The sequence below is a fragment of the Canis lupus genome, chromosome 38 (assembly GCF_048164855.1).
Source record: "Canis lupus baileyi chromosome 38, mCanLup2.hap1, whole genome shotgun sequence".
Classification (NCBI taxonomy): domain Eukaryota; kingdom Metazoa; phylum Chordata; class Mammalia; order Carnivora; family Canidae; genus Canis; species Canis lupus.
The window spans coordinates 3,107,385-3,121,651 of NC_132875.1; the positions used below are offsets into that span (position 1 = coordinate 3,107,385).

The 14,267-nt window shown below is 38.2% G+C and overlaps 1 protein-coding gene across 6 annotated transcripts in view; it reads left to right on the top strand.

The window, feature by feature from the left end:
* The window catches only part of ATF6 (activating transcription factor 6), a 197,576-nt gene that overhangs the window by 24,500 nt on the left and 158,809 nt on the right, over positions 1–14,267 (top strand). For all 6 annotated transcript variants that reach the window (XR_012025692.1, XM_072814358.1, XM_072814357.1 and 3 more), the window contains 3 exons: positions 1,449–1,575; positions 2,692–2,895; positions 9,603–9,823. Coding sequence is in view for 5 of the 6 variants with exons in the window: in XM_072814358.1 (XP_072670459.1) it covers positions 1,449–1,575; positions 2,692–2,895; positions 9,603–9,823 (552 nt within the window). In the remaining variant the exon portion in view is untranslated. The remainder of the gene's footprint in view (positions 1–1,448; positions 1,576–2,691; positions 2,896–9,602; positions 9,824–14,267) is intronic.

Below are 14,267 nucleotides of genomic sequence, written 5' to 3' on the forward strand. Positions count from 1 at the left end.
CCCAGTTGTATCGCCTTTATAATCATTCTCTTAAAGAATATCTTATGTCTTGGGGCTCCTGGGTGGCTCAGTCAGCATCTGTCTTCAGCTCAGCTCATGATCTCAGGGTCCTGGGATTGACCCTGCTCCTGTCAGGCTCCCTGTTCAATGGGGGGTCTGCTTCATGCTCTCCCTCTACCCCTCCCCCCAGCTCATGCTTTCTCTCTCTCTTTCTCTCTCAAATAAATAAAATCTTTTTTTTTTTAAATAAAATCTTTAAAAAAAATAAATTTGACTTTGGTTGACATTTGCATTTCTTTTCATTGAAATGGCTGTTCCAGTCCCTGTCCATTTTTGACAAATATTTCCCCCAGTATATACTTTTTAACTTTGTTTATGGTCTGTTTTTCATTATAAAGTATTTTAACTGTTGTTCACATTTCTTCCTTTATGGCTTCTGGATTTTTTTTAGGGGGCCTACATCATGCTTAGAGTAAACAAGTATTCTCTTAATTATTCTTTTAGTAATCTCATAGCTTATTTTGAAGATGGCATGACGTATTTATGTATGCTTATTGCATTATTATGGCATTTTGACATCTCTTCCTCTCAGAATAGAAATGCTACTTTTATCTTGTGTTAAGCTTCTTTATGCCAACAAAATGAGATCCACTGAATGTTAAAAGACTTGGAAAATCTTATCTTCATACATCTCTATATTAACAACTCACCTATTAAATAAAATAGCCCTGTTTCTTTTAGTGTTTGTCTTTCTTTCAAAACATTTGAGACAAAGGCAACATTAATAAATAAAAAAATAAAAATAGTAAGAATTATTTGTCTTGAGTTTCTTATAAGACTACTGAATAAGAGATTGGGGGAAAGGATATTGGCATCTTATTTTATTTTTTATTTATTTTTAAAGATTTTATTTATTTATTCATGAGAGACACATAGAGAGGCAGAGACATAGGCAGAGAGAGGGACAGGCTCCCTGCAGGAGCCTGATGTGGGACTCTATCCCGGGACTCCAGGATCAGGCCCTGGGCCGAAGGTAGGCGCTAAACTGCTGAGCCACCCGGGCATCCTGGATATTGGCTTTATTTATTTATTTATTTATTATTTAGATTTTTTTTTTGGATATTGGCATTTTAATCATAGTTCTATAACATACTAAATGTATGGCTAGAAACCAAGTAAATATCAAGTGTGTGGGAGGAAATGTAGGAGCAGATCAGTAATTCCCATCTTTAATATGAGAGGATGACATAGGCATCCTCTGTAATTTGAGTTTTTTCCTTTAGTATTGATGGATAATGTTAATTTATCTGTGGTACCTTAGTACTCAGTACATACAGTTTCTAATAATATCATACCTTTGTCTTGAAGTTGTCTTAGCATGCTTTTCTGTTTATGGATCTTGTCTCTAAGCCACTTTCTTTTTTAATGATTATTTTATTTTGCTACAGGAAGAGTTGGATTTGTCGTCTTCTTCCCAGATGTCTCCCCTTTCCTTATATGGTGAAAGCTCTCATAGTCCCTCCTTAGCAGAGCCACTGAAAGAAGATAAGCCCATCATTGGTCCTAGCAAAACTGGTATGACTCCATCTTCTAACTTCTGTTCTTTCTAATTTGGACTGAGCTTCAGTTCCATTTTTTTAAAAGAAAAGATTGGATTAAGTGCATATTTATTAAGCTGGCTTTTTGTTTTTAAAATTGTGGACCTGTTTTCTTTGCTATGGTTAGTTAATGTGGAGAGGAGAGGCAGGAAATCATCTTCTTTGGTTGTCTTTATAGGGGAAAAATGCTTTAACATAGATGTAGGCTTCATCATCTTTGGGACAGAATTCAAAAGATTCAGTTAAAGATACTGATTGTGAAGTCCATTTGGGTGTGACATTTATTACCTCTCAATCTTTAGTGATTTTAGCTATTCTCTTTTACCAGTTCATATATCCCCTTCCCAAAGGGAAGTGTGGTCATTACACCAGAAACCATCATTGTGACCATCAGTGTGGTTAAAAAGGAAGATCTCATTCAACTTCTAAAATCAATGTCATGGGAATGTAATGTATAGCATGGTGACTATAGTTAATAATACTGTGTTGCATATTCGAAAGTTGCTAAGGGAATGGATCTTTTTTTTTTTTAAAGATTGTTTTTTTTTTTTTTAATTTTTATTTATTTATGATAGTCACAGAGAGAGAGAGAGAGAGAGAGAGGCAGAGACTCAGGCAGAGGGAGAAGCAGGCTCCATGCACCGGGAGCCCGATGTGGGATTCGATCCCGGGTCTCCAGGATCGCGCCCTGGGCCAAAGGCAGGCGCCAAACCGCTGCGCCACCCAGGGATCCCCAGGGAATGGATCTTATGTTCTCATCACAAGAAAGAAATTTGTAAATGTGTGGGATAACAGGTGTTAACTAGACTTCTTGTGGTAAAATCCTTTTGTGATAAAAATATCAAATCTATTGTACACGTGAAATTAATATAATGTTATATATCAATTGTACCTCAAAAAAGGGAGTAGACCTCATATTAAGGACTTTCCTTTAGTCCATTTAGGTGTAGAGAAGCTATGCTTAAACTCCAGGTGAGGACAGTTACTCAGAGGTCAAGATTATGTATAGAAAAAAGTGTATAATAGAATCTAATTTCTAAGAATTGCTTAATTGCTTTTAGATTGATTTGTGTTTTGTTTGGATTTTTTCCAGAAAATGGACTGACTCCAAAGAAAAAAATTCAGATGAATTCAAAACCTTCAATTCAGCCCAAGCCTTTATTACTTCCAGCAGCACCCAAGACTCACACAAACTCGGGCGTTCCAGCAAAAACCATCATTATTCAGACACTACCCACGCTTATGCCATTGGCAAAGCAGCAGCCAATTATCAGCATACATCCTGCACCCACTAAAGGTACCTGAGAGGAATTCGAAACTGCATATGTTTAATTGATGGACACTAAGATTTTCGTCACGTCGTTTGTTTTAGCTCAGGTTATAATATCTGAGCACATGCAGTGTGCCAGGAATTGTCCTTGGTTTTGAGGATGTCGCAGAGATGACTAATATGTGGTTCCTATCCTAACAGAAGAGATAGCTTACCTAGATTAATTATATCTGATACATCTTTTTTTTCTTCCAGTTTTAATTATGAAAACACCTATCAGGCTTGTTTTATATAACTACTTGTAATGAAGAAGAAAATCCAGGAAACTTTCTTGGTATCATTTTATCTTGAGATTTTTGTGTCCATGATCTTTTTTTTTTTTTTTTTTAAAGATTTATTTATTTATCTACTCAGAGAGAGAGAGAGGCAGAGACACAGGCAGAGGGAGAAGCAGGCTCCATGCAGGGAGCCCGACGTGGGACTCGATCCCGGGTCTCCACCATCACACCCTGGGCTGCAGGCGGCGCTAAACCGCTGCACCACCGGGGCTGCCCTGATCTCTTGTTTTTAAGGAGAAGTCAGTACATAAATAATATCACAGGTCTAATAGGTGAACTTTGACAATAGGATCAGGCCCTTCTGCAGAGACAGTGTGCTTTCGTAAGCTTGATGTTGAGTGGGAGCATTGTGAAGAGATCTGAACTCTTTGTCTTCATGTAGTTAAGAATGTATGTTTCTATAATTTATCCACCAGATGGCCCCACATACTTGATTCTTCACCAATTGTAGCATTGAAAGAAGTTCATGGTTGAAGATTTGGTAGTGTGCATATACAGGAATTTGCACTTGGAGATGTCTTAGGCTGATTAGCTGTCACTCTCATACTGATAAGTGTATACAGGAGTAAAGGAAAACCTGTTCGATACTCCTTTCCTGGATTTAGGACTGGGTCTCAGTGGCTATGGTTGTAAGCAAACACCAATGTGACCTTTGCTGTCATGGCTATGTTTCCAGCTCTAGATTCATTTCTTTGGAGCAAGAAGGTCAAGTTTTAATGAGAGCAAGGTCATAAATTTACTAGTTACTCTATTTGTTTTGTTTTACTCCAAGGTCATGGACAATATGACATTGATAAAGAGAAGAACTAGGTGGGAGACTGGACAAGTCCATGAAAATCCATCAAGTCTACCAAAACTGCCTCAGACAAACCTGAAATACCTGCCGTTTTAGTACAGGGTCAGAATTGCTGCCTTTTTCGTGTGAAAAATAGCAGTCCTATAGAATGAGTGTTCTCGTGGTCTGTGAATGGATGGATGTTAAATGTTCATGAACCCGAAATAAAATATAAGATTTATTGTATATGTGGATTTTCCTAGGGATAGTCTCCAAAACTTTCATCAGGATCTCAAAAGGGTCTGTGTTTTCCCAAAGGCTAAGAATTTAAACTTGTGAAGAACCTCATTATGGTTCCCATAAGCTCTTAAAGCACAAGTATAATAAAGCAAAATCTGGACATTAATATAGCTAGTCTGTAAAGCAAGGGCCACTCCTCTAAGAATTTGCTCTTAGGAAAAAAAAAAGAATTTGCTCTTAGCAGATCATGCTCAAGTGAAAGAAGACAAACCATTCTTTTCTGAGCAGTTTATCAGGTTCAGGAACCTGAATTATACATTATTCAGAACATCAATGCCTGCCCATTATCTGAAGATAGTACTTATGTTTGCTAATATAAGGCACTTGTGTGTTTTTATAGTATAGTCTAGAGAGTTGGTATTATTATAACATATAGATTTAAGTGTATGTCTTTCATTTATTTGAAATAAAGAGGTTGAGGAGAAATACAGGAGAGACATTTTACAGTTAATCAATGTAAGTATCAGTAGTAAATATTACCATTAAAGAAGAAGGAATTCTTACAGGATCCTTTAACTTGGAAGTAAAGCCCACCGTGGTTTGGCTCCAGTTTAGTTTTCTAACTTTACGTTATAATCACTCCTTTTTATAAACCCAACTTCCTCTTCTAGTCCAACCAATCTGGCCACTGTCCCTTGAATTCTCTCGTTTTTCCTAGTTTCTTGGCTCAGACTATTCTCTCTGCCTGAAACAACTTCTGTAACTAAGTCCTATATGTCCATTAAGAGTGTTAGGAGGAGTGCAGGTGAGAGATGATGATAACTTGGTATGTCAGTGAAAATGGAGAGCCCGGATAGAGAGTGCAGATGTTAAAAAGTGCAGAATTGCAGACTTGGTGATTGGATGGTTTGGAAGGGGGATGAAGGATAGAGAGGAACATATCCTACCTGATGGGCTTTTTGGGTAGATGATAGTGCACATCATTGAAATGGAGGATAGAGGTGACATAACTTGCCCCAGGTCATTCTGCTTCTGAGAGGTAGAGGCATAACAGGTGGTCTGGCTCAGAGTCTGTGTAATTAGTCACAATGCTGTATGCCTCTAAAAGAATGTGGAGATGTGCTTCTTGATCTCCAGAATTCTTATTGGGGAGTTAACATATCTATCTATCTATCTATCTATCTATCTATCTATCTATCTATCTATTTATTTATTTATTTATTTATTTATAATTTATTTATGATAGTCATACAGAGAGAGAGGGAGAGAGAGGCAGAGACACAGGCAGAGGGAGAAGCAGGCTCCATGCACCGGGAGCCTGACGTGGGATTCGATCCCGGGTCTCCAGGATCGTGCCCTGGGCCAAAGGCAGGCGCCAAACCGCTGCGCCACCCAGGGATCCCGAGTTAACATATTTATATAAATAAATAACAGTGACTATGAGAACTAATAAGTTAATAATACAGTAGTGGCCTTATGAAAACTGTTATTATATAGAAATGGAAATTAATAATAATAAGTAATAGCTAACATTGAAGTTCCTGTGGCAGACAGTGTGGCAGACACTGTTATGTTTAAGTGCATTATCTTTTTTTTTTTTTTAGGTGCATTATCTTATTTAATCCTTACATCAGCTCTGTGAGGATATGTATTATTATTTTTATTTTTAAAGATTTATTTATTCATGAGAGACACACAGAAAGGCAGAAACAAAGGCAGAGGGAGAAGCAGGCTCCCGGTAGGGAGCCTGTTGCAGGACTTGATCTCAGGACCCTGGGATCGTGACCTGAGCCAAAGGCAGACTCTCAACCACTGAGCCACCCAGGTGTCCCAGGATATGTATTGTTACTGTCTTTATTTTATAGATGAGAAAGTTGAGACACAGAGAAATCATTTACCCCAAGTCACATAGTTGTATTATTTTAGACCAAGTAAGCATTCAATAAATGTTTGATACATAGTTTGATATCTTTGAAGAAAAATGAAAAGAAAGAATGCCTATCACAGTCTGTGTCTTGTGAGTCATATGTATGACTATGAGTCATACATAGTCACATATTTAGTGTTGAATCTAGCCATGTTCTGGTAGTTCTGTTAAGGGAGATTTGTATGTAATGTCTAAGGGGATTTTGAGTGTGCTGAAATGGTTTTTCTTTATTACTGTTTTCACACTAGAGACAGTAGTCACCATGTTCAGTTGCTAATTATTTAAGGCCCAAAACAGTCCTTTGCATTGCATTCTGTGAACCCATGAGCCCATCGCAGATCAGTGTTTAGCAAGTCACCATGAGGGTTTTGTTTTCTTGAACACGTTGCAATAGAAGTTTCTCCCCCATTCTGTCTTGAACCCAAGCATGTCTAGAATATTTAGAGGAGCCTTGATTTAGATGCTAAGTAATTTAAGGATAGTTGGGCCCCCTGGGACGTTGATTATGAGAAACAAGAGAGGAGTGGCCTGGTAGGACTGGGAGCTGCACTGGGGACGCAGACCATGCCTCACTGTGGCTCCACCCCTACTCCATGAGGCAGTTTTCTCAGCAAGGAGGTGGTGATAACCAGGCAACGGATAGTATAGACTTGGGCTATTTTTTCTAACTTAGTTTTAAGAACTACTACAAAGCCATTTGCATGTGTTAACTGCAGCTAGAATTATGATCCTTTCTTTGAAATGACTTAATTCTCTACATTTACCACCTCCTTTGCTCTTTGGAATAATCCCAAAGTTCATTGAACAACATGTTTCGTTTGGGGATTTTTTTTTTTTTTAATTTTTATTTATTTATGATAGTCACAGAGAGAGAGAGGCAGAGATATAGGCAGAGGGAGAAGCAGGCTCCATGCACCAGGAACCCGACATGGGATTCGATCCCGGGTCTCCAGGATCGCGCCCTGGGCCAAAGGCAGGCGCCAAACCGCTGCGCCACCCAGGGATCCCTTATTGCAGCTTTTAAACTGAGATGTGGAAACTGCTTCCATTAATGCTCTTCTCAAAGTATTGGTTTAAGTCAGTGGTTCCCACCCTATAGACTGTGGACTCTAGGGTATAGGAGGTGGGAGTAGTAGCTTTAGACATTTTGCAAGGCATCTGCAAATCTATATATCTGGCAAGTATTTTCTGTAGACTGAATACTTTGTTTTATAGATCTTTGTATTCCTGTTTTTCTAATTTTTGTGGCTACAGTTCAGATTAATAAACTACAAATTTATTTCATTTTTATTTTTATTTATTTTTAAGATTTTATTTTTATTTATTCGTGAGGCATACACACACACACACACAGAGGCAGAGATACAGGCAGAGGAGAAGCAGGCTCCATGCAGGGAGCCCGATGTGTGACTCGATCCCTAGTCTCCAGGATCACACCCGAGGCTGAAGGTGGTGCCAAACCGCTGAGCCACCCGGGCTGCCCCTAAATTTTTTTTTTTTTTTAAGCTAAAACAGGTGTTCTTAACAAACAGGTATTCTGAAGTATTATTTAGATTTTTAGTTTTTTCTTGATCCTTTGAAGTACTGAGCTCTGTTTTACGTGGGTCATGTTACACTGGAAGTATAATGCTTTTTTTTTCCTTGAAGAATTATAAATATTTATGTAATTTTAGTTGCTGGTTGCTGTAGTACCTTTATTTTGCTAGATAGGCTCAAGCAGCTGTGGATATTAGGGGAGGCTTTTAGCACCTTATAAAATTGCCCAGATCTGAAAGGAAGCATTCAGCAGGCAAGTGAGATTTCTGACAGACCAATTATAAGTTATGAGAGTCTTCTTTAGGTTAATGATACTAATTCTCCTCATATTAGCATAATTAAAAAATTAATGTTAAATATGAAGATTAAGAAAAGGTTTGGAGACCATTTTGTGTGTGTAGGGGGAGTTGGTATTATCTACAGACTAGTGTAGATTACAGATTTATGTTTCCTGTGCTTGTTCACTGTGAATTCATCTCAAATGGTTTTAGCATTTTTTTTAACAAGGGTATTGTGAACAACTTTATAAAAGTATGTACATTTTTAATTAGAGTATAATTAACATTCAGTGTTACTAGTTTCAGGTGCACAATGTAATTGAACAATTCTATACATGACTCAGTGCTCATCACAGTAAGTGTAGTCTTCATCCCCTTTATTTCACCCTTTCCCCTCCCACCTCTCTGCTGGCAACCACCAATTTTCTTTATTTAAAAGTTTGGGGTTTTGTTTTTGTTTCTTTAGGGGCATAGCATGGGGAAATTCGGGCAGTGAGGGGGCGGGAAGCAGCAGAGGGAGAGGGAGAGAGAATCCCAAGCGGGCCCTACACTCAGTGTGGAGCCTGACACAGGGCTCAATCTCATGACCCTAAGATCATGACCCAAGCTGAAATCAGGAATCCAAGCTTAATGGACTAAGCCATCCAAGTGCCCCTAGAGTCTATTTTTGTTGTTGCTTATCTCCTCTTTTTTCGTTTGTTTTGTTTTTTAAATTCCACATGAGTGAAATCATATGGTATTTGTCTCTCTCTGATTTCACTTAGTGCTATACTTTCTAGACGCATCCTTTTTTTTTTTTTTAACAAATGGCAAGATATTCTTTTTTATGGCTGAATAATATTCCATTGCATATATATACACCACATGTTCTTTATCCATTCCTCAACTGATGGATACTTGGGTTGTATCCTTATCTTGGCTATGGTAAATATTGTTGCAAATTTTAACATTTTGATATTTGTAGCCTCTGTCCTTCCAAGTATTGAGTTACTGAATCTCCATTTATAATATATTTTTGGTGCTGTATTTCCAAATCTTATTTATTTATTTATTTATTTATTTATTTATTTAATATTTTATTTATTTACTCATGAGAAACACAGAGAGAGACAGAGACACAGGCAGAGGGAGAAGCAGGCTCCATGCAGGGAGCCTGATGTGGGACTCGATCCTGGGTCTCCAAGATCATGCCCTGGGCTGAAGGCGGGGCTAAAATGCTGAGCCACCCGGGCTGCCCATAAATCCTATTAATTTAAAATACATGTCTCTCAGTGTTCAGTATAAAAGGTTTATTATTTATAATATGAAAAATACTTTTTAGCGCAAATACATTTCAGTGGCTAATAGAGAAATCTACGTATGACTTAGGAAGTTTGATATGGATATAGTTAAGAAAAAAATTGTAATACATTGTTAATGATAATTTCATAGGGAACACATTTAGGTTGGTTTCATTAAAAACAAGCAACAAAGGTCACTGTGCGTGTGTGCTGCTATTGATGATATTTTAACTGGTGGTTTTAAATCCCCTCTCCGTGTCTTCCTCCTCTCATGTGCACAGGAAACCTAAATGTTAAACACTGTCCTTTGCCATAATGGTTACGCACACTCTGATTCCTTTCCTTTTGTCTCCATTGCAGGTCCCACCGTAGTGCTCTCTCAGCCCGCCATGGTGCAGCTTCAGGCACCTGGAGTTCTGCCCTCTCCTGCCCCTGTCGTTGCTGTTGCTGGGGGTGCCACACAACTACCTAATCATGTGGTGAATGTGGTCCCGGCCCCTGTGGCAAACAGCCCCGTGAATGGAAAGCTCTCTGTGACTAAACCTGTCCTACAAAGTACCATGCGAAGTGTGGGCTCAGATGTAAGTGTTGGAACTTAGTACTTTATCATATCTGATTTAAGAAAACAAAGCCAAAACACACTGTTTTGTTGCTTTGTTTTTGCTTTTTAAAATCTGTTATATTGCCTCCAATAAAAGAATGTGCTGAGATTGCACATCCATTATTTGGTGGCAAATTATTCTGTTAGACTTTAAGTGAAAAGGTTTTAAAATGTCTGAAGTTGTTTGATAAAAAGTGACGTATGCATACTTTCCTCTGGAACTCCTTCTTTCAAACCCTCTTCTCACATTGTTCAAGGCCCTCCCGCAGCCCAGTCAGACAATGGTATTTTCCAAGACTCTTTCATGTCTCCTGATTGAAATATTTTTGGCAATTCCCAGATAAGAGTCTGTAGACTATTTTTTTTTGTCAGGGTTTATATTTATCTTCTCTTTTGACTTATTGAAGGGTTTTCAGCACTGCATAATGATGACTTACTACTCTTAGTTCTGTCTCTTAATGATTAGTTGGTATTTTCCCATCTTTGCAAATCTTTAGGTTTTCTAGCGTGTCAGAGGGTTTTTAAAAGTAATTTATAAATCGCAGAAAGTTTCCTAAGACCTGTCCTCCTTAAAGCCAGTTACAGCATTTGCCAGCTAATCCTTGCTTTCTTTAAAAGTGATACAAAAATATCTCACAGTGTGTATTAAGTAGTAAACGAACATCAGGGACCTAAAGTTTAATGAAAGAGTCAAATAATCATTCTAACAGTGAGTTCTCTTAAATTGTTACTGGCAAGGCAAACCTGTATGTGTTTTCTTTAAAATAAAAGTAGACATTACTGGTTGTTAATATTGCTAAGTTGATCTTTTCTTTAGTTGTTGTGAAGTTCTTTAAAAATTTTATAAGTTATTAAGGTTATTGCAATAACCTGCTCTACCATTTATCTATCTATCTATCTATCTATCTATCTATCTATCTATCTATCTATCATCTATTTATTTATTTTTTACCGTAATTTATTAACTAGCATGTTAGTAGCCCTGTAGTGAAATTGCTCCACTGTTGCATAAACACAAGTAAGTAATCTCCGTCAACAATATTTTAAAGACCCATAATGAAGGAATATTGTCACCAGAACAATTGAAGGTCTACAATAATTCCCATAGTTTATACAGGTTTTGAAAGCTGCGTACCTAGAGTACGCAGCTCTTCAAAGTAGTACATTGAAGGTCTACAATAATTCCCATAGTTTATACAGGTTTTGAAAGCTGCGTACCCAGACATGGAAGAAAATTAGTGTCAGATGAGAATAGACATGGATTGTACAGGATTAGCCTTGACTGTAAATGTTTATTTTGAGGACTAGAGAAGATAAAGTGTAGTGATTGTGGTATAAAGGGTGCTAAGACACAGTATGTGTTTCAGTTGAGGTTGAAATGATGTGATGCTGGGATTTGCTTAAAATAGTTGGGGACAGGGCAGCCCTGGTGGCTCAGCGGTTTAGCGCCACCTTCAGCCCAGGGCGTGATCTTGGAGACCCCGGATCAAGTCCGGCGTTGGGCTCCCTGCATGGAGCCTGCTTCTCCCTTTGCCTGTGTCTCTGCCTCTCTTTCTCTCTCTCTCTCTCTCTCTCTCTCTCTCTCTGTGTGTCTCTCATGAATAAATAAATAAAATTAAAAAAAATAGTCCGGGACTTTTTCCTCATCCGGGGTGAGGAGCCCAGGATGGAGGAAACCAGATGGGCAAAATGTTGATAATCATCAAAATTGGGTGTAATCTTTCCTTTTGGTATGTGGAAAAATTTCCATAGTAAGTAAACAACAACAAAAGTCCAAAATATCCTGTGCTATTTTCAATTAAAAAGTTATACAGCCAATAAAAGAAAGGGTATGCTTTTCATAGGAGAGTGAGACAGATAAGAATGATGGAAGAGGATTTTTAAAATTTCCTTTTATTAATCCACTTTAAATTATGAATTTGAATGTTTCTTCTGTGATACTCCCAAATGGAACTAGCAACAGAAAATATTCAAAGTTGTCTTTTTTTTTTTTAAACATCCATCTATTTATTTTAGAGCGAGAACATGTGTGTGTGCACACATGCATGCATGCGAACGCAGGGGAGAGGGGCAGAGGGGGAGAGAGGGAGAAAGAAAGAGAATCTCAAGCATACTCCCTGCCAAGTGTGGAGCCTGGTGTGGGACTTGATCCCACCACCTGGAGATGATGACTTGAACTGAAATCAAGAGTCAGACGCTCAAGTGACTGAGCCACCCAGATATCCCTCAAAGTTGTATTTCTATCATGTTAGGATATTTAAAATATTTATTATGAAATCTCTTAAATATGAAAAAAAGGTAAAGACTAATTCGAACTTAAAAGAATGTAGATCCACAGTATGTCATAGTTGTTAACAATATTAATGTAATGTTAGTCTGTATTTGTAGCTTTCTAACATCTGACCGTGGGACAGTCCAGAGGAGCATGGCTAGGGTGGGGAAAATGTCTTGAACTATGTCCTCAGTAGAGGAATGGTTTAAGGGTTGGAATGACTCTGTAAACTGAAGAAGAGAAAAAAACACTGAACATAGATCTGGGAGTGGATTCAGGACAGGTTGATGTGTGGAAAACAGGAGGATTTTTCTGGGTTATTCCACAGGACTCAACTAGAATAGGCACAGATACATTATAGGAAGGTTTCCTCTCATTGTAAAATTCTTTGATCAGGTCATTGTATTTAAAAACAGGAAGAAGCCTTTTTTTCTTTTTTCTTTTAGGCTAATATCTGAATAATGAGCATCTTAATGTTGGCCTTCTTCATTGTAGTCTGCTGACCCATTTTGTAATCTCTAAACATTTCAGTTAATCATTTGTTGATCAGTTAGTCAGACATGACCTTTTTGGTGTGAAAGACTGTGTTTGTTCTGCTCTTGAATCCTTAAGAGTGCTCTGTAAATTTGGTGAATAATTTACTGATGAAATCTCAGTCAACACTGAGCTGGGGGCTGTGTGAGATGCAAAAGTATGGGACCAGGGCAGCCCGGGTGGCTCAGTGGTTTAGCGCCGCCTCTGGCCCAGGGCGTGACCCCAGAGACCTGGGATCCAGGCCTGCGTCTGGCTCCCTTCATGGAGCCTGCTTCTCCCTCTCCCTGTGTCTTTGCCTCTCTCTCTCTCTCTCTCTCTCTCTCACGAATAAATAAATAAAAATCTTTAAAAAAAAAAGTTAAAAAAGGCATGGGACCAACAGGTATGATTTTTTTTTTTTTTTTTAAGCAATATTGACTAGTGTTATTACTTTCCAGAATTTAGAGTTGACAGGATTGTAGAAGAAAGATTTCAGGTGCTGTGCGTCTGGTGCAAGAGACCTAAAGGCGATTAGAATAAATTTTTTAGTCAACCTGCATTGAGGTTTTGTGCTTATTTTTCCTTGGCCAGCATATCAGGAAGTGAGCCAGGCCTTTTCAGTATGGGTTTTCTGGTCGAGATTTTGACTTAATACTTATTTCAAGTAAAGAAACATCAGTCTGTCCTATCAGCTGGCCAAGCCGTTCAGGAACCCAAAGTAAATTTGTTCCAGAAGGAGCTGTAGGAAACTTTGATCTGCTGGTATAGTCTCCTGTGTTAGTAACTTGGTTGACCTTAATAGTGCATGCATTTGTTAGACTCAAGTCCTATTAAATGATGATAAATTTGAAGTTTAAATTTCTGATTCAAAATGGTCAGAAAGAAAAACTTTTCATTATGTGCTCTTTGTGCTTTTAAACCGAAAGCCTGGTGAAAAAGCTGTAATTTAGCAAAAGAAAGCGTATCAGTCTTTTGTGGCTTTGTGATGCTGACATGGCTTTTTTCCTACCTTTTTTGTTCTTTTGTTTGGCTAGATTCTCTCTCTAGAGACCTGCTACTGCTGTAAGTAGCGTTTTTTGCATACCATATTCTGCAAACTGCATTAAGTGCCACATTTTCTGTTATGAAACAGTTTGCCTGGTTCAAATTATAATCTCACTCTTCCTGCCTTTTGCTGGTAAATCTGTTCTGTTTAACTCTTGGAAACCTCACCTAAATTTTCAAGAAATATGGTTGGTTTTTGGCTCTGACCCTGATGGAAAAAATGAACATGGTCTCTCATTTCAGTGTAGAAATTCTCTTACGCAGTTTCTTAGTAAATGGCAATCTTGGAACTGCAAAGTTGCCTTCATAGGAGAGTGTACTTATCTTTCTTTAAAGGGCTATTGAATGTTGCCAGACATCAAACCAAGGGCTTGAAAGCAGGCAGTCTGTTTAAATTTGCGTTGGTGTAACTACTGCCCTCTACCCATCATAATTCCATAAAGTTCATGAAACATTATGGCCCTGGTTTTAGGGCTGTGGAGCTGTACATGTTATTGTAGTTATTTGGGAAAAAAGACCAGGAAAAAAAAGTGATGAAATTGTATTCTGTGTCCTTCATAGTGGACCAAGGTGGAGCAGAAACCCCTTAATGTAA